The sequence below is a fragment of the Crocodylus porosus genome, unplaced genomic scaffold (genome assembly GCF_001723895.1).
Source record: "Crocodylus porosus isolate Cpor-Errol unplaced genomic scaffold, CroPor_comp1, whole genome shotgun sequence".
Lineage (NCBI taxonomy): Eukaryota > Metazoa > Chordata > Crocodylia > Crocodylidae > Crocodylus > Crocodylus porosus.
The window spans coordinates 89,715,937-89,737,294 of NW_017728918.1; the positions used below are offsets into that span (position 1 = coordinate 89,715,937).

The window sequence follows — 21,358 nt, forward strand, 5'->3', positions numbered from 1 at the left end:
TGCTCATGTGGGGGTGGAATCACTTCTCTATGCCCCACAATGACTCCAAATAACATTGCTCTGCAAGTTATTCTGAGCTCCCATTGATTTCACAAATTGGAATTTTAAAGGAATTTATAACAAGATTGAATTTTTCCCAAGTGGTGGCTTAGTATGTAGAAAGTCTGTCATGCTAGGAGGGTGGCAGGCACTGTAAAAACATGGATAATGTAAAATCTTTTGTCACACTTTTTTTGCAGTTGCTAATTTAGATGTAGAGCTTTTTAAACTGCTGCTCCCTCTACAAGTCTTAACTGAAGCTTCTGTGCTTTCATCTACATCAAAGCTCTCTCGCTGCACAGTTTCATGAAATATTCCACAGAATTACCTGACTTTTGTCACTTTAATGCACAATGGGCCAAATGGAGCCCTGCCGTTATTCTATTAAATGTAAGAGAATTACCTCAGGGACGTATCTGCCCCACTGCTGTAAATTATGGCAATAAGGAGGGATGAGAAGACCACAAAGCTCTCCGGTATACTGTGTACCTTCCATATTATCTATTTTTATTTCTGTATGGTTGCAAAACAGCACAGAACAAAAGCTTTCAATAAGGTACTTGGTTATAGGACTGACAGTAGCTCAGTGGCCTGGTCATCTTTCAGAAGTTAATTTTAAATGAGTATTTTTCTATGGACAGTAGCTACATTCATTTGAAGTAATTGTATTTAAAGATTAAAATGCAGCTCTTCTTCAAATGTAACTGTAAAAAGGTGCAGAGCTGCCCTCTGCATGCATAAAAAGAAGTTCTGGTGACTGGACTATATTTCTTCTTTTAAACCTTCTGGCATAGAAACATGGAAGACAATTGGTTTGGATCTTATTTGGCTCCCACAACTTTTCTTACTGCCTGTGAAGCTTGTGACCTTAGTTACTAGCCTGAGTTAGAGCTTGTGAACTGAGGTCATTAGATATGAAAACCATCAAGCGACTATAACCACAGAACTGCATTATAACAAATCACTCTTTAATGTTCAATGCAGTCTTGGCAATATATTCTAGAATAAAATCTTGAAAAACACAAAAGCAGGCAAATATAAAGACTTAGGTATCCTCTTTGAGTATCTATGCATTTGACTATAATGATTAAGCAGATAAATAGAATTGTTGGCATTATAAAGTTATCTTTCATGTAAACAATTAAAATGCATAATCTTTTTGCCTCTACAACTTACGAGCTGTTAAGTATCTGAAATTTTTCTCCTTTGTGAAAACTTAAGTCATCTTCTGTTCTTGCTTCATAGTCATAAAGCGCCACAAAAAGAGTTACACCTACAGAAAGAGATGTGTGATTAACAATCCCATTGCAAAATCATGTGATGATGTGCACATGTACAAAAAAGCTATCCTAAACAGTCACTGTGGGTAGCTGGCTTACCTAGCACCTATGCTTATAACTGTGAGTTAACAGTTACAGCTTTAAAGGCACAACACAGCCCTTCGCACTTACTTCTCCTCCTAGTCATGTTTATTTTAATGATCAACTGTCACAGATGACTTTTTCCAAAGACAGATATTAAGTCAGTGAAGCCATTTAGTGTTCAGGGACTACTCTGAAAGCAGGTGTTCTTTAGTCTCTAAACACAGTTTTTTAAATGATGGGTCCAGGGTGCGTCTACACAGCAGATGTCTCAGCAGGATAAATTTACGTGCATACAACTCCATGGCTAGACTGCTTATGGAACACAAGACAGTACATTTACAGCCTGCCTTGGAATATGTATGCTGCTCTGTCTGCTGTGTAGACATATTTCCAATGTTATAAGTTCATATTAGGCCCTACCTGTTCCTCCTCTTGTACGCAAAGTCCCACTATGAGAAGAGGAATTGACACCACCAAACACAGTCAATCCCTGGCCTCCTGTGGCATGGAAGTTGTTGTAGTTTGGAATTGAAGTCACACCAAAGTTAGGGTAGTGCTGTGGGGTGGGATCTGTCCCATAGCGATAACCCGTACTCTGAGTTAAGCTGCCATCCCTCTCATCTGTCAGTTTTGTTGCTTCTTTATCCTTACATTGCACACAGCCCATTATCTAAAATCCTGCAAGAACAAGGAGAGGAGAGATGAGTGTTGTCACATTCATGCAATTCACATACGCTGCTAGGAAGAAATTAGGGTAGCTATTCAGAAGCTCAGTACTCTGGAGTGAAAATTCAACGTTTATAGATAAATATCAAGGAGTTGGAAGAAGTTTTTAGGAGATGCTCCCTCGGCTCCATCCGAGGACCACTGAGCGTACTCTGCCAATGCAGTAGCTGTTGCTACTAGACCCCACCCCTTAGCCAGCACTGCTAGGAGGTTTTCTTTGCACCTGGGCAGGTAGTAGAAGCAATCCCTAATCATCACATGCCTCTTTAGTTAAGGGAGTTAAAGAAGGAAGAGGCCACAGCAGAACTTACACATATAAGAGTCTAAAGTTAGGCTCCTAAATCCACATACAGATATCTAAATAATTTAATAACAGTGCTGAGCAATCCACAGCACTGAGCTCACATGGGGGTAAAGCAAGTTAAAAGCCCATGCTGATGCTTTTATGTGATCAATGGGCATCATGACGCAGGGCAAGTAAAAAGTGAACACTTAAGACACTAGAGTTATGGATTAGAAAGGTGGAAACAGCAGAAGTAGAAAAGCAAGGCCTTCCTCAGTATTGTACGCCTCACTTTAACTTTGTTTAGGGTACATAGTTTTCTGTCTGTGGAGACATCACCAAAAAAGCAGCAGAAAGTATTAGAAATACAAGTTCCTTTAATTTATGCTATGTCAAGTAAACACAAATTCAATCTTTAAGTCCTCATGTGTTTGTAGCTGCTAACCTGATGATTTTGTATGTTTATCTCTAACATCAGCACAGGAATTAGCTTTAATAAACTTGTGAATTTCCAAAAAGTACGCTACCAACCTACAGCTTAGTGGTCTGAAAATTAAAATATTCAGTAATCTATTGATTGCCTGTGATACTTCACATTGTGCCTGCCTTGCTTCTTGAATTCACCTGTCCCATAAAATAAAAGAGCACCTACTGGAAAAGATTTCCCATACTTAGAAATGTCAAATTCCTTTATAGGCACACTTATTTTTAATAAAGAAACCATCAATATAGTACATCAGCCTGACCTGTACTATACAAGATGGTCCCATTCATACCTGACGTCTCAGCCATTCTGACTCTCACCTGTGGCCAAAGTTTCTTGTTTTCTACTACTTCTCTATGCTTTTTAAGACAATGTCTTCATTCAAGAGTATTTCCTTAGAGACACTGTAAAGTCTACTAACAGAAATGTAAAAGCCCAGTCCTATATTCAAGAAACAGACATGGTCTCAGCTGCCTGAAGAAACAGCAGCAAGAAGAGGGCAGAGGGAGAGAGCAGCGATCACACTTCAATATGGTTTATAGCTGGTTCAGGGAACTCTGGTTGATGTACCAGCTTTGCTATCTTGCCCAGACAGGATAGAGAAAGATGCGCTGCATGGAGCTGGTTATGAGTTCTCCATTAGGGTGCATGGTAGGGATACCCATATGCGTATGCTTATACCACAGTCAGTTTTTCTGTAACTGCTGTATAGTCTAGAGATATCTGAAGTTTCTGCTTGTGTTCCAGTAGTAGTTTAACCACAGTGGAGCTCCATGTGGCCTAATTTACCCTACCAAGAAGCACTCATTTACCCTACCAAGAAGCACTCGTCCTTCTCAATATCCTTTGTGACAAAGTGCAAAATAAAACCTAAATAAAAACCACAACATATTAGTGTAAGGGAAATTCCAAATCAAGATAAAGAGAAGTTGCCTAAAGAATCTCAACCTGTAGAAGTACTTTCTAAAGGCATTCTGACTATGAAATTGCAATATCTTTCAAAAGGTGAAATGTTAGAGAAGGGTAACATTTCTCATTTGAAAATGCATTAGTAAAAATCAAGCTTTATTACTCAGAAGACTTCTGTCAGTGACATATTCCCTTTGGTTCAAAATGGTACCTCCTTAGTAAAAAACAGAAAATGGGTTTCCTGCCTCTGATATCTCCTTTTACCATTTTGTCATAGGAAAAGTTGCAAGGCAAGAGAGTGAAGGTAAAGGAAAGAGGAGGGGAGGGGAAAATGGACCAGAAAACTGAAAAAGAAAAAAAATCTTCAGAAAAAGTATTGTGTAGAAATTCAGACAAAAACAAACAAACAAACAAAATCTCCACAGCCAGACAATCACTGTTGCTCAACTGACCTTCACTGAATATACACAAATGCTCAGCTGGTGTGAACTGAAATACTTTCTTTGAAGTTCCTGGAGCTGTACTGATTCACACTAGTTGATGAGCTATTCATGCATAAGTGAGTTACACATTCAGTCAGTCAATGAGAGGAAGATTAAATTACAAGTGGCCACAAAAGTAAAATTATTCAAGGAGTTAATGCTGAGGAAGCAAACACACTAGAAAACAGTACTACTGTGGACTAAATGTACAGCTCTGCAAGGCAAGCAATTCTGCATGCTCTTATTAACAATTATTAACTAAGAACTACCAACCAGACAATGGCCCTCTTCCCTTGCAACTATTTTTTAAACCTGATTCCTCCCTATTACTTTTTTTCAGCATGAAGACTGCCTGAGAGAGAACTAGATGAAAAGTGAAAATCTGAGATAATTCTTTTTTCTTTTGTCTTTTTCAACTTTGTCATAGTGTCTAGACAACACCAGTATAAAGATAACTTGATTGCAGTATCTTGTAAAGTGTGATAAAGGGTGTAACACATACAAGTATTTTTTTCAAGCCAAGACTGAAAAGTTATCCATTCCTGGCTCAGAGAAACTAACTAGATACCAAGCTGCATCATGCATAGTTACATGTGGGAGAATGAACAAATGCATTGCCTGAAATGGTTCAAGACAACTCCAGGGATTTCACAGATAATAAATACAATCTCCATTTGACAACTCTATTCTAGTTATATCAGTGACTGGATTGCAAGAACTAATTGTCAGTATCACAGTGCAGACATTCAGTATCCTAAAGTCTCATCATCCTGGTTGTCAGCATTTACGGTCCTGGAAGGTTTGAACATAGTCACTAATGCAAAGCTGAGATCACCAAACAAAATCTGGAACGAATTTATATCAAGCCCTCTAGAGAGGAGCATACAACAGTGTTCATCCAACATGCTGTGCAATTTACGGTAAGTGAACAAGATTTCAGTAAGTTTCCATACGGAAATGCAGTCTCTCTCAAACACCATTTAACAGGTCATGTGTCAATTTCACAATTTGTCATTGATGTTGCTAGTAGAGCAAATAAACAGTTTATAGTTAACTTTTCAATTCCAAACAAATTGAACAAATATTTAAAACAAAATAGCAACCAACATTTGTTTTCAAGAGTAATATAAAATATTTACATGCTTTATTTTTTTTGAGATCTCCTCAGAGACAACAGAGAATGCCCACTGTGATATTTGCCTTTTTCTTGTCTCTGTTACATAGTTGAAATCCAACCACTCTATGGCAGGATAGGGAGTGTTAACTTTAGTAGAGGAGCCTTTCTTTCCAAGCAGTAGACACATTCATGGATAAAGATACAACATTTATTCTATCATTATTATTATTTGTTTTAATGTAACACCTTAAAATTAACTGCTTTTAGTTAAAATAAAGCTAGGACTACTGCTTACTAAAGTAATATTTCTCTACATTTCCTAGGAGACTTGATTCTGAAAACTAACACACAATGAAGTCAAGACTAAAAAGTCAACAGAAGTGACCTAAATACACTCCATCAGGATGTGAAAAGTATTCACTAATTTTAGTTTTAGTAAGTGGGTTTTTTCTCCCCATAACACATAGGAGCATAAGTGACCAACTAGGTCTTCTAGATCAACTTTTGTGATTCCAGGCAAGCATGTGCTACATCAGGGTGGGGAAGTATTTTGGGCAGAGGGCCGCTTACTGAGTTTCGGCAAGCCATTGAGGGCCACATGACAGGCAGCCTAGGGTAGATTAACATTAACATCCTAGAAAAAATGGGATGGATGTTTACCCTAGTTTTATACGTACTGCACATTACAAGCATAAGAGCCGTGACCTGGCATCTCCTGGATCCATTCCTCCCTTCTGCAACAACATGCCATGTCTGCAGTGAACATGTAGATCTTGGATTGCCCTTATCAGTCTTTTCACTGACTTCTATATATGTACCACACAGTAAACATGTGTAAACATGATTGCCATCAAAGCAGCACCAAGCATGCCAGCACTGCTCTTAGGAGGATGTGCCGGACTGTGATCTTGATCTTGACTGTGTTTCTGGACTCATTCTTACAAGAGACTAAAAGACATTTTTTGATGAGTTGGAGTGGGAGCAGCTCATTTCTGCTTGTGGAAAAATGTGGATTTTGGGTTACTTTTTTAACCTGAAAATTTGGGATTTTTTTTACTCAGAAAAAAACAGGATCCCTGTTGACAAATATGTTCATTAAGCAGGTTGAGGGAAATATCCAGCACAGCTCATTTAAAAATATTCCATGAATATATCCTACTGGTATTTTTTGTTTTGTTGAAGTATTCCAGAATGCATCACTTCAGGACATCAAATATACCATTACTGTATGAGTCAAAGTAGGATGTCTGATATTCAAAACACCACACTGTGGCTGTTTGTCAGCAAGCGAAGAAATACAGAGATGGAATTCATAAAGAAGGGGTTGCCGAGTGGTATATAAAGCTGCATTTTTGTTGTAGTGGTCATACTATATTCTATGCCTTCTATGATCCTTTTAAAGTTGTTTGTGACATTGTATATTTGGATTTTAGGGATATACAGAAAAATTACAGAGACATGCTGTTCCCGAGCAAAAGGTCATAAATGTTAGGGACAAAGGCATGTGCCAAAAAAAGGGTCCACAAAGAGTCACGTGAGAAGTAAGAGCAAAAAGCTCCAATCACATCAATTTGTTTTTTCACAAGCTACCCTTTAAGGCATCGCCCTGAAGATTCTACTTAGTGGAATGAGCAGAAAGTTTCAGCATTTTAATTACTTGCTTGCCTGCAGCAACTAACAGCCTGAGCACCACGAGTGGGCTGATGATGAGTGACAATTTACATCTATTGGCTGAACAGCTGGAAAACGAGCCCTATGTGATTTCTTACTGCTATGTCATACCAGTCCAAAGCAAAGCATTTTGCAGAGATGGGCATGCTGATTACTGTCTCTTGTCTGCACGTAGAAGAGTTGTTTCATACAATAATTCTGGGAATACTTTAGGAGAATGAGAAGCTCCAACCTGTCAGCAGAACCACAGAGCTTGCTTCCAAGCTTCAGGATTCATTCTAAATTCACTCTTGTCCTTCTTCAACATTTGAGGGGATTATAAGAGTCAATTGGAAAGAGTCCATTTCTGTCTTCCCTTTTCTCCCCCACCTTCCAGAAATCACTTAACCTGCTGGAGCATAAGACAAAGTTAATAATGCTTGCTACATACATCCTATGAAAAACTATGGCTGTACATGCCTGTCTTCTATTTTTTTCTTTATGGCTTTTCTCAGCCTCTCATGTCTGACCTAATTTGTTCCCTGTTTGGTTTCTGCCAGCACTAGAGCAGAGAGGTTAATAGTTAGAGAAGGGAAAGTGGATGTATAAGACTTAAGTGGACAACGGCTATCTGACGTGCAATTTCTTTTAAGAACATCAACAGTAGGAATGTCCATGAGTTTGGATGGGCAGCACCTGAATCCCAGGAAAAAAAAAAAATTAGACAAAGTCCTAATAAAGACACACATCTTTCTTGTATTCATCTTCAGTGGGACACCTCTCAGATTCCTGCATTGCTTTAATGTAAAAAACTAGGTTATATTTATTACCAGCTAGAAAAGAACAGAAAAGTCAGTGTTCCATCTGGGCAGCAGTGGCAAAAACTGACTTCACTTGCTGCGCTTGTTTAAGGAACAGTTGTTGTGGTGGAACTGGCCTGCTGCCGAAGGGTTGGGGGGTCACCTGGCAAATCCACAAGAAAACACATTAGTACAAAGTGGCTGTTTAAGCAGGCGTAATCAAAAACTCCCCAATGCAAGTAATGAAAGAAGAGGAGGCTCACCCTCCAAACTCCAACAAAAGAGCACTTTTGCCACTCTTTCTGTTTTCTATGGAGTTTCCTTGCCAGATGATTCTGTGAATGTTATGGCCTCCTCTTTTTTAGAAACAGTGAATTCTTTTTCACTCTCTATGATATGCTAGTTTCAGTAAAAAAAAACAGCAGTGCCTTAAAGAAATAGCAATAGAGCTAAACCATGTCAAATCATTCTAGGTGGTTGTACTTTTGACTTGATTCATTTTTAAAAAGCACATGCCAGATGAGTTGTAGGATGGATAGATTTTGCTTTGCTTCTGCACTTAAACTTGTGAACTGTATTTTTCTAAACAAAAGCTTATTTATAGTTATCTTGATAAAAAAAAGCCATCAGTCTTTAAACTAGCACGTTATGTCAGAGCAAGGCAAATGAGTATATGGCTGTGAACTTTTCCCCTTTATTCTAATATAGAATTAAAGGTGGCTTTGAAATGAAGGGCTAGCACCAATAAGTAAGCAAGTAATACCTTAGTAAATACCTTGCTTACTGTATATCATAAAGATGGAACGACGAGTCAAGTGTTGGTTCTATGTAACATGCAACAAAAAATACTGTTGAGTTACATTCCAGCTATATCCCCCTGTCTGTACTGATACCCAAAGGTGGCACACAATGGCCACAAAATGCAGAAGCATTCAGATGCAACTGTTAATACACATTTCAAAAGAATAGTTTAGTAGACCTGCATCTAAAGAACAAAGGTTATTTTATCTTGAAGAAAAGAAGCAAAAATGGGCTCCCACTGATTTTCCTTTTTCCCCCCACATGAAAACAGAAAAGGTGACTGCAGATTTTTTCTCATTTGCCAATAAACACTGTTCTGACTTTTTCTTTGTTCTTATTTTAGAAAACTCCTGAGATGAACAAGGGTTTCATCCAGTTCACTGCATGTGGTTTTATACAGAGAAGAGACTTTAAACGTGGACTTCAGTGGGAAAAAAATGCGTATCCTTGTTTGCTTTTATGATATGTAAGAGTCAGAAGAACACATTTTGTCCCTTCAAAAAGATTTTCTTCCTTCTCCTTCCCTCATTACACTAGAAATTCAGGTCTCCTGTACTCTGTTTTTCCTGGAAACCTTATACAGTTTTCTTGATGTCATATTTTGCTGGTTCTGTTTGATGAGCTATGGAATACAAGTTGATACTTGATTGAGACAGTTTGAAACTCTTGGCTATGGCTTTTTGTTATTTAGCTCAAATGCCTGAATCGTTAGAGTAAATACCCTTTTGTTAAATATTCAACACCTCTTCCCCTTTCATTTCAGCACTGAGAGCTCTAAGTGCACCTAGCTTGGTCCTCCAAGGTTGAGCGTTAGCAAACTGGGGAAAACCACATGTGCCACTGCTCGCACTGTTAAATTTTATTTAAATACACCCACCCCAAAGAGCAGTGAGAGAGCCCCAAAGCCAGTGTAGATCAAAGGCATAATGCTTTCTGCATTCTGCACTAGCTAAAATACCAGATTGTTTAGCAGTGCTGGCTCTTGAAGTATTACAACTGCCAGGTAACAAAGGCTTACATTAACCATGGCAAAGTCTGTATCTGAAAGAAAAGGTCAGAGTAAATGCCAGAAACAGGAAGACACCGCACCTTTGCATACACTGACTATTGAAACTGTTTAGCCCTTCTCAAGCAACAAGTCTTTCAAACCTAGCTACTGCTACTGTGGTTTCAAGTCTCTACACGTTTCTTGCTCTTTTATAAGAAGTAAAACTAAAGCTAACAATTTAAGATGACCACTACTGATATTCTAAGCATAGCAGGAAAACATCTTCAGACACATAATTTATAAACATTTTTAGAATATATGGGTTAAACCCTGTTTTTGTCTTATCACTGTGAACCATCTAGCCAAAGAGGTTTATTTTTTTTAAACTGGCTTGAGATAGATATGTTTAGTCCACAGAGATCAGACACACAGTTCAACCCATTTTTAATCTGGAAAATTTTTGGAGGGGGAGAGAAGGGGTGGGGAAAACAGGAAAGAGAGACGGTTGAAGTTTGTCATGAAAAGATGTTGCCCGTCATCGGTTCACTGAGTAAATGTAGATACACAAGATCAATTCTAATATGTAAGCCCCTTCTTCACAGTTTCATTTTGTGTGGCAACAGTAGGAAGTGATAATGTACGCAAGCTCAGAGCGAGCCTTAGGGTTAGGTCAGAGGTTCCCAACCCTTGGACCACGGCCCAGTATTGGGCTATGAAAGATTGGCAGACGGTTCGCAGGAGAGTTGGCTGCCGGACCAGAAGTCCAGAAGTGACCAGCATACTGCAGACGGGCAGCCAACCCTTTATTATACTCACTTCCAAGTCTGGAAGTGACCGGCACACTGAGTATAAAAAAGGGTCGGCTGTCGGCCCGCAGTATGGCGGTCACTTCTGCTCGACAGTGTGCAGCTCTGCAGTTTGCCTGTCTGTGGTCACTTCCTGTCCACAGTTTGCCGGTCTGTGATCTAAAAAGGTTGGGAACCACTGGGGTAGGTGATCACTCAGACTAGGGACAGAAGTTGCACATAAACCAGTTTAAATGATCAGAAACTGGTTTAAACCTGTAACAGAACAGAAGCTCAGTGCACATAAACTGGTTTCAAATGGCTGAAACTGGTTTAAGATAAACCTAATTGAATGTAGTATCAGATTTAACTGATTAAGTCAAAATGGTTTATAGAACTTCTGTCCCAGGCCCCAGGGTGCCATGGTCGGGGAGGCACCAAACACCCTGCCCCACACACACACACCTGTGAGCATCCTGAACTCAGAGAAGCGCTTTTCCCATGCCCTGCACTGGCCAATCCCTGCCACAGGCAGGAGAAGCAATGTCTAGACCAGCCCACCCCCTGCCTCCAGCTGCTGCTCAGGAGGAGCCAGACCAGGCACATGCAAGTGGGGTAGCACCTGCTCCAGTCTGCCCGCCTTGCTCCCCCACAGCAGAAGCAGTACCAGTCTGCCTGCCTGCCTGCCTGGTGCACCACACTGCTCTGCTTCCGAACTGAGCTGTGCCCTGCTGCTGACTGGGGAGAAGGGGAAGGGGCGCCAATATAAAAGTTAACACAGAGTGCTGTTTTCCCTAAGGCTGGCTCTGTACAAGGTGTTTGCGTTCAACACTATCACCTACAGCAGTGGTTCTCAAGCCTGTTTTGGGATATGATGTACAAGAGGGGCTGAGAAGCAATTCCATATCAACCCTATCCCACAGTTCTCTGCCATCACAAAAACTGACTGCATGTCCATGAACAATTTTGCAACCATTTTTTGGAGGATTGAGAAGACTGCTGCTCTCCTGTGCACAGTGCTCAGCTCCAGAGGTTGAAAAAAAAAAGACTATTACAAGGACTCTACAAGAGCTCGACACACAAGTCTTTGAAACACTGATTCTATTTTTCTGGGCTAGGGGAGGGGGGCAGGGCTGCAGGTGGCTCATCTGGAGAGTGGGGCTGGTTCCCTGCTGCTGTGTGCACTGCTGGGGGGGAGCAGGGAGACCTGTGCCCCCCAGATTTGTGCATGGGGTGGATACAGGGGTGAGTGCAGGCTGTATGCTCAGGCTCCCCACCCTGCTGCCTGCCCCAAGAGCCTCTGTGGAACAGCGGGTGGGACCTGGAATGGCAGGGCAGAGCAGGGCTAGGCAGGGAAGCTTCTTGCTGCAGCTGCAAGCCCCGTGCTGTCCTGGCAATGCTCCCCCTGCCCACCCGGCAGCAGCAGGGGCAGCAGCATGGGGTTGTGATCTCACTAGTCCAGGGTGGGTGCATCACCATGGCAGTGCAAGGCTTGCAGCAGCAATGAGTTTCCAAGTGTGGCCCTGCTCTGCCCCGCCGCATTGGGTCCCTCCTGTTGTGCTGTGTAGACCCCAGGAGAGGGCTGCAGGGTGGGGAGCCGGTGCATCTGCACCAGCAGAGCCAGGTGGCTGTGGCTTGGGAGTGAGGGGCCTGGACCTGCATCTTGGTGAGTGAAGGAGGTAGGGGGAACTGATTTTCCATGAAACCCCCCCCAAAATCAAATACCAAAATCGACAGATACTTAGAATTAATTTCACTATAGTAACTGAGGCACTGTTAGGCTTCCAAATTGCTTGAAAATTGTAAATAGATCAATAAAACATTGTATTTAGTTGATACACACACACAGAGAGAGAGAGAGAGAGTCTGGCATTTAATTTTAAGTGCAGATTTAGGTGTTTTTATCAGAGAATTTGTAATTTTATTTAATCAGGGAAAACTAAGGTCCCTGGTGATCAGAAACTGGTTTAAACCTGTAACAGAATAGAAGTTCAGTGCACATAAACCAGTTTCAAAATGGTTTAAGACAAACCTGGTTGAATGTAGTATCAGACTTAACTGATTTAGATCCCACTGGTTTATGAAACTGCTGTTGCAGATCCCCTCCTGGTTCAAGTCCCCACCCCCCCGGAATCCCAGCATGCTTTGCAGCTCTGAGCTGGGCTTTGCTAACTGCTCCACAGAGCAAGGTTGGCCCTACCATTTTTCCCCCTAGCAGGAACAGCAAGGGCTGGATCACTGGCTGGCTCACTGCCCTGCCAGGCAAATTCTGGCTGGGTTCTGGTGAGGGAGGGGAGTTAAGCTCCCCTTCCCCCAGTATAGAGATGCCCTGCCCTGCTGGCTTACTTAATGCTGGCTGCAACTGTGGACTACAAATCCCAGAGGCACCTGGAAGCAGGAAGAGATAAGCAACCCTGCAGAGTTCTGCTGCTGTGATTGCATACTACAAATTCCAGAGACCTCGGGTATAGCAGGAAGAGGAAGTGAACACACAGCTGAGCTGTTTAATGCTCACTTCAGAGAAAGAACTAGTTTTGTTCAAGCTTTTATGACTTCAATGCCACTACCTTTTTTCCCTTCCAATCCTCTGCCTCGCCCAGGCAGACCCTCCAGCTAGCTCCAGGCTGGGGCCTAGTTACGTCCCCTCTGCTTCAACCCAGATTGGGGGAAAGCCTTGGAGGGTTGCTTTTTTCCTTTCCCTTTGGCAGTGGCTGGCAGGCATGCTCTTGCACTCCCTGGTTTCTGGCTTGAGCCACTGCAGGCATGTGGCTGTGTTTCCTGAATCAAAAGTGAATGTCTGCTCAGTTGCTTATTTGTTCAATCTGCACAGCTTAGATTAACCTGCAAAGACTAAATCAATTCAGCGTCGGGCTTTTTGACTGGGTGTACTTAGCTTAGGAGCTGAGCAATGAATGTGTGTGCATGTAAGAGAGGAAGAGGAAAAGCTGTTCTGGGTTTGGGTAATAGGCAAGAGCAACAGCATAACTAAGAGGGGGTGACAGGAGCAGCAACCTAGGTGCCAATGGCAAGTGGGGGGAAGGGAACACAAAAAAACAGCTGCTGCAGAGAACCTCGCTGCTGCCACTGCCCCATGCACCATTGTCACTCAGGGTGTAGAATTCCTCTTGTGACTCTGGGAAGTATGGAGGTGGCAGCTTCAGAGGAGGAGCTTCAAGAGGAGGAGATGAGAAACCAACTTGAGTTGGGGGAAAGAGAGAGAGAGAATCCTTCTTTTCCCAGTAGACAAAGGAGATGGGGCTTGAGATCAATCAGATATTAGACAGAAGCGCTGAGTGACAGAAAGTTTCTCCTGGCCAACAGGATGCATGAAAAGCAGGGTGGCAGGAAGCCCAACATACAGGTGTGTGTGTGTGCGTGGGGGGGAGGGGGATCTTGTCTTTTCACCCTGGCATAGCGCAGAGTAAGGATAGCTCATTTTATAGCTCTGTCAGGTGTTTGGCAAATTCTTTGAAACCCTGTGTGGGAGAGGTTGACAGGATAAATCAGCAAGAGTCTATCTAGCCTACTAGGCAGTGTACATTATGTATAGCCCCCTGTGCTTGATATGCCAAGGATGTAGATCTTTAACAGCTCTCAGCTGGGGAGTCCACCCCCTCAGCTGAGGGTCTTCCAGTTCTATACTTAGCGTGCCAGTGAAGAGAGATGGTAGTCAGAAAACACATCTATAGTGGAAACTGTGGAGCTAAGAAACTGTAATCTGGAGTCATTTAAGGCTTGTATGTTTGGGATATCTCCTTAAAGAGGGAGTTTTCAGAGTAGGAACTGTAAATGTTATCTTGTGGGTATATACACTATTTGTATACTGAAAAAAATGCTCCTGAAAAATCCAGCTGGGTAAATGGGATGGAGGGCTGTATGGGGCGTATCTGAGAGTGGCCACTCAGGTCAACCTGAAAGACAATTTAGCGTGCCCCTGAAAAGATCTTCAACTGTCCATAAGCAGTGAACTATACTGGGCACTCTGCACTGAGGAGAAGGGAATACAATGTTTTGCAAGGCACAGCAAGACAACAGAATGATGCACCATCATCCTGAAGCTGAGCCACAAGATGTGATTGCAAGTATGAATGGTATTCTGGAGTCTGCCAGTGATATTATATGGCAGTACAAGTATTACCACTTCACATGGCTCCTCACAGATTACAGAGCCCCTTGAAGGAACTCTGAAGTGAGCTGGAGTGTGTCACCCTGTGTTGCGTGCAGCCAGGGTATCAATCTGAGAACAGGCTGAGTTGGGAAACTGGAGGAGCAGGCAGATCACTGAGTCAGGGGGTGACCCGGGGTGAGAAGACAAGAGATCAAGCAGAGTACAGACAGAGGAATAAGACAGAAGGAACAGCAAGGCAGTTCCAGGTTCAGGTTGACCCCTCTTGCCCAGATACTCCCTGTTCTTGTGCAGGGGTTTATATGGAGGGAAGTGTAGGGTCAGCTGACCCTGACTGGACACTCCAGTGATGGTGAGAGAGAGGATAGCTAGGCCCTGATGGAAGCTTCTGGCCAGACTTGCCCAGTTTGAATGGTCAGCTAGGGGGTGGCAGGCCAGAATGAGGTGTGTGGAAGAAAGTCCAGGTGATCTTGAGGATCCTTTGTGCAACATAAGTGAAGGAAAACTGAAGGCTATGGAAAATGGACAGCTGGCTAAGTAAGCACGATAAGGTGTGGGGTTTAAGTTTTGCAAAACAGTGGGTGCTTCTACATGTGCATTAATGCACTTTTCCTAATGTGCATTAAATTTAGTACCTCTGATGTGAGGTACTAAATTAACACACATTAGGTTGCCTTAATACGCAGTAGTGCAGGCACATACTTTTTAGATGACGCTTAATGCACTGTAGCCTATTTCACTGTGCAGTAGTGTAATAGCACTTTTTTTTTACATTCTGCTTTAATACGTAGTAAAATAGACTATTGCACATTACAGCACACATGTAGATGTGCTCACTGTTCTACTGCCTGGCAGGAGAGGGAGCTGTAAAGCTTGGCTGGCTTCTGTCTCAGTTGAAGGCGGGGAAAAAAATCTATGCGATAGGTTTGCAAGGCTAGCCTGGGAGATGCTAAACTACTAGAAATGGAGAGGATGAAAATGGAGAACAAGTGGGTATTCATTTAGCACAAATCAAGATGTCAAAGATAAAATTAGTCAAGGCACCAAGGGAGGTGAAGACAAGACATTCTTTAATTACCTATAAACAAACAAGAAGAGCCAGGTAATGCAAGAATTGAAATTGCTTGTTTATGAGCATAAATTTAACCTGGTTGGTGTCCCTGAAGCCTAGTGGAAGATTCACATTACTGGAATGTTTAAAAAAAGAAACAAAACAAAAACCACTGCTGATAACTTAACCTGAAAGGATCCCATGGGCCAAAAAGGGGAAGGATGAGCGGCAATGCATGTCAAAACTGTTTGAAACAAATGGTCTTAAATACTTAGAAAATGCAAGAAAGGGTACTAGTGTCCATCTATAACTAGAAGGAAAGGGAAATCTCTGGAACAGTGTCATCACAGTACGGTTCAATTGGAGTCACAAGTTAAAAATCTTACGATGCAAATGCTAAAATATCCTTGGAATTTCTAAAAAAAGTAAAACTGCCAGCTTTCTTATCTTGACTTAGAGGAATTGATTGCATAGGACCTAAGAGCTAACAGTTGCTTAGGTCCAACAGGTCACAACTTGAATATGTTGTTCTATACAAAAAGAAATGAAGTCAAAAGCACATATACATAAATTGGTGCTTTATAAAGGACAATTTCACAAAGCTGAAAAAAATTAGGAGCTTTAGTCCGGAGTGAAAAAATTAATCAAAATAATGTGAAAGAGTACTGGAAATGGCGAAAGAATATTTTAAAAAATACCTAAAGTACTGCAATTAAAGAAAGAAGATCAAATTGTTTAAAAAATACTGGCTTTGAGGGAAAGTGAAAATGTCTATGAGCTACATACTCTCCTCAAAGAAATTGGAAATGTTGGGATGCTAATAGCAATTAATACAAAAGCAAGAAGTTAGATATTTTAGAAAACTGACAAGGGAAGCAAAAGGACATAAGGAGAAGTTTTGGCCGACCTGTTTATTTACAATAATGCTTGTTTTGTTAGGTTTATTGGAACAAGAAAAGCACTAGTACGTACAAGCCTGTAAGGAGATGAATGCCATAGAATTTTCAATCATGAAGCAGCATGGGGAAAAGTTGTTTAAGAAATATTTTTGCTCTGGATTTGGGAAAAAGGCAGATGATGTCTGCAATGATGATGAAATATTTCCTATTCCAACAGTAACTAAGGTGGAAGTTAAACAGCAGCTACTAGAATTTGGCATTTTTAAAAAAAGTAGGTTCAAGTATGAACCTTATGTCTGAGAGCTCTCTGCCAAATCTCTGGACTTTCTGCAGCATTACAAGACTGACACACTAAATGTAAGGAGTCCAAGGAGCCAATTCTTGTAAAAGTTATGTCACACTAATAATTCAGATGACCCATGCAATTACAGACCTGTCAGCGTGTCTTCAATACAGGACAAAATAACAGAATAGCTCACATAGAATTAAATTAATGAAGAATTAAGAGAGAATAAGATAATTACTGCTAGTCAGCATGGGGCAAAGCAAACAGATTGTGTCAAAATAAGTTGGTATCATTTTAGATGAGATTACAAACTTAGTTGATAAAGACAGAAGTAATTCTAAAATATATTAGACTTCTTCAGACTTCTGCTCCCCACAACTTTACTTGTCCTTCTGTGAAGCTTCCCACAGTGCCATCCTTCCTCTTTCCCTTACACCTTTCATCAGTTTCTTAGGATCCTTCAGGACCTCCTGCCCTACCTTCCCTATTTAATGCCTCTGCATGAATCCCTTTCATTCTGATGTAATGAACCAATGGTTGCCACGCCCATGAACTCTTCAAAGAGGTCTGATATACTCCCCATTGTCTCAAAATTGCAGCTGCGTGAAATTGGTGATACATGCTACTTTCCCCTCTCTCTATGTTACAGCCTTGCATATCGCATTTACATATTACCCCCCTGCCCTCTCTTTTGCTTTGTACAGTTCAGCTCTAGCCAACCTTTCTCTTTTGGCATTCCAGAAAAATACACATATTTTCCTCTGTACTTTTGTTATCTACCGCTATGTTGGTGGGAATACAATTCCTGCATGTAGAATAATCGGCAGTAGCACAGCCTTAAATGCTACCACTATTCCAGTCAAGGACAGTGTCTTTCTGGACCACGACCAAAGTATTTGCCGTAGCCTTGCTATCACCTTTTTCCATGCTGTGTTACCTTTCCCCTTGGCATGCATTGGAATCACTAGCATTCCGATTTCTTTGTCTCTTATCTGAAGACTCAACTTCTCAAAGACCCTCCAGTCCCCCACTACCATTATAATGTTTTGCAATCTATTTAGCCCCTATTGCTTCACCGTACTCCGATGTATGCTTTAGCACCTTTTCCATCAAAAGTCTCTCTTCAACTATCAGGGCTCATGGACAGAGGTGATATCTTTTATTAGACCAACAAGATTTTTGCAAAAAATTGTTTTTAATTGAAAGCTTTTGGGCAAACACCCTTCATCAGGCATCAGAGATAAGACTGTAAAAGTTCTCCTGGGTAGAAATGAAAGTTCATATTTTATATGATTTCACAGAGGGGTCAATAGATGGAAAAACCCTCTGTGAAGGGCGGCAGGACCTGAGAAACTGGTGTCTGATAATGCTCCTAAACCCTGACTACAAACAAACTGTTAAAGTCTTGGCCCAGTGCTTTAAGTCTGTTATAGGTGCAGTGATCCACGAGAACCAGGCATGCAGTGCCAGGGTGACAGATCCATGAAGCCCTGATGCAGCTGCAAGAAGTGCTACAGTACCAACAGAAGAGAGGACAGAAAGTTGCCATGCTGAAACTTTATTTGGGGAAGGCCTATGACCGGGTATCCCATCTCTTACTACTGGAGACGCTGAAAAAGATAGGAATCCCTGCAACCTTTGTTGCCTGGATAAAGGCACCAATATAAGCAGCAGGGTAGTAGTAAATGGGTCCCTAACAGTCCTGACTGCAGTGGAGTCAGGCATCAGGCAGGGCCACCTGCTCTCCCCAATCCTATTTATCTGCACAATGAAACCACTAGCTCAGCAGCTTAGGCTGGACCCCAGGAATAGCTGTGTGAAGATCTGTTGGAGTAATGAGGAAGAGATGAGAATCCTCGCTTACATGGATGACCTTAACAACATATGCAGAGACAAGGATTCAGCAGAAGGAATGCTACAACATACCCAGGTATACAGAGCAGTAGTAGTGGCCAAGCTCAACATGAGCAAAAGCACCAATTCCTGGGAAAACTCAGGGACCTGTCAGCCCTGGGGATCTCCATCCCCTGCGAGGGGGTAAAGTTCCTTAGGGTGGAGCTTGAACCACAGCTGATGGGACAGAAGGCACGGGAAAAGACACAGGCCAAGACCAAACAGAGACTGGGACTATGGCAACTGAGCTGGCTGTGAAGGGCAGGAAGCACGTGGCACTGATAACGGTGGTGCTACTGCCAATGTTTCTATACACCGCCCTAGTCTTCCCTCTCTCGGAGCAAGTCACCCGCAGAATCCAAAGAGCCATATGTGTTTTCTTTTGGAGCTCCGTATGGAAGAAAGTAGTGAGGACCAAGCTGCACAAAGTGAAATGGGTGAGAGGCAGAGGAATGCCAAACGTCTTACTGTTCCTCTGGGCCAAGTACATAGCCAGGTTTGCAAACTGGCAACAGGAGCTGAAACCAAAACAGCCCACTTTATAAAGTAATTTGCAGGGCATCTGCTGAGACAGTCCTGGGTGTACCCAATAACCAATGGAAGCCCATGGGGCCATGGTGTCCCCATGGTTCTGTGAGGTCCTGAAACTCTTCCAGGACAAATACAAACTGCAAACTGCATGACATGGCCCTAGTGACCCTGGTGAACCACCGCAAGATATGGGAGGTGATCAGGGCAAGATAAACCATATAATTTGTGGAGTTACTAACTGATGACAGCTACCAGGCCATGTGGGAGCAAATTTTCCACAAGGACCTGCGAAAGGAGCACAGAGGCTTGAATTGGCAGGCAATCCACTGGGCACTCCTCATGTGGGTGTGAAAAAACAATGCGGGGCAGAGAGGTCCATCCAACTTCCCGAGGCAATTCTGCCAACAAATCGACTACTTCTTTTGAGACTGCCCATACACCAGAGAGGTGTGGAAGAAAGTATGTGCACTCCTCCAGGTGGTGAAAAGTTTCAGAACCCTGACCTGAGAAGTGGTCCTCTATGGGCTCTTGACTAAACAGTAAGGGGCCCCGACAGCCCGCTTCGACCAGTTCATCTACTGCTTCAGGTACGTCCGGTGGAAGGCCAGGAACCTGCTCATAAACTGGCACTCAGACCCACAGTTGAGGACTGTATTAAAATGGGACTGAGTGAAATGCAGTGGTACTACAGAAAGACAGAAGAGGATAATGGGAAAGAGATGGCAGACCTCATATCGAAGACAGGGAAATGGTATAGATTTTTCAGAGGCAAGCCTTCCGAAGAGGCGAATGAGGAGGACAACAGTGAAGATGGTGACAATGATGACAATGAATACCATGACGAAAGAAAAGACCAGACAAACAGGAGGATGATTTGGGAGGGGGGAGGTAACTGAGAGACTTTTATGAAACTGTAATGCTTTGAAGGGAATGGTGATGGGTATATGGTGCAAACTTTCTAACAGGACTAAAATAGTTTAACTGTTAAAGTGGGTTTTTGGTCTGTCAGGTGAACCACAGTGGTCACATGACAGGTTGTTAGAGGTACTGTTACATGTTTATATATAGATTTGTTTATATATAGATAAATCAATATTTTTGCCCCAAAAAAGGATAGTTCATAATATATATAAATAGATGCCAAAGTACAGCTCAAAAGTGTGTTTAGAGAGTATCTCTGCTAAAACTTGCAGCAATTTCAAAAAAGGTAAAAATGCATTGATTCTGGGTGAACTAAGTCTATGGGGCCTATATGCAAATTACTACAGGTATATTTATGTCAAGGTCAGCATTTTCAAATTTGCCCCTCACTTCCACGTGCTCAGGGAGAGCAGGATCTGACAGTAAGGAAGGGGAAAGGGGCGGCAGGGGAAATAAGCTGGCAGGTTACAGGGCAAGAGGACTACCTGACTCCACAGATTTATTTTCCCTGTTGTAGCAGAGGGAGGGGGACAAATTAAATGCAAAGCTCCAATAATTAGATTCTATACCTGGGAAATGATAACAAATGTATAAATTTTTCAGGTACCGAAGCTAATTATTGGGATGGGGTCATCTTATATTAGGATTGTCTTATTATTCATGTAAAAACAATAAGTTGATTAAAGTCTCACTAATAGATAGGTCTCAAACTGAAACTGTAAACAGGGAATCATCTCTCTTAAATAGGTATGTTTGTAACGGGGCCCTGAAGGACTTGGTTATTTTTATATGCTACTTAGTTATTTTTATCAGAGACTTGGAGAAAAATAAAATCACCACTGACAAAATTTGCAGATGCTATAGTTTGGATAAGTGGTAATTAACAAATGGGCTAAGTCTCTGATTCAGAACCATTTAGATTGCTTGGTAAGTTTAGTGCAAGCAAATAAATGTGGAGTCATGAACATGGGCAGATCCAGGATTGTGGCCACGCCCCCCTGCCCCCAGCTGTGTTGCACACGTGCAGCGAAGAGAAAGGTGCCACGCTGCCTAAGTGTGTGTGGCCACAGTGCCTTGCTTTGACCCTGGGTCCCAGTGAGCTCTGATCACCATCTGTCAGCACCTCTCTTGCTGGGAGCTCCTCATGTGCCGTGAGCTCTGTGACCCCACCAGCTGATTGGTGTAGGGTCTGCTTGGAGTCCCTGCTTACCGAGAGGAGACTT

General features: G+C 42.2%; 1 protein-coding gene across 2 annotated transcripts in view; it reads right to left on the minus strand.

The window, feature by feature from the left end:
- The window catches only part of FYN (FYN proto-oncogene, Src family tyrosine kinase), a 167,429-nt gene that overhangs the window by 49,729 nt on the left and 96,342 nt on the right, over positions 1–21,358 (minus strand). For both annotated transcript variants that reach the window (XM_019537928.1, XM_019537927.1), the window contains exons 3-4: positions 1,824–2,081; positions 1,216–1,312 (exon numbers count right to left, since the gene is read on the minus strand). In XM_019537928.1, coding sequence (XP_019393473.1) covers positions 1,216–1,312; positions 1,824–2,070 — 344 coding nt within the window. In that variant the 5' untranslated portion in view covers positions 2,071–2,081. The remainder of the gene's footprint in view (positions 1–1,215; positions 1,313–1,823; positions 2,082–21,358) is intronic.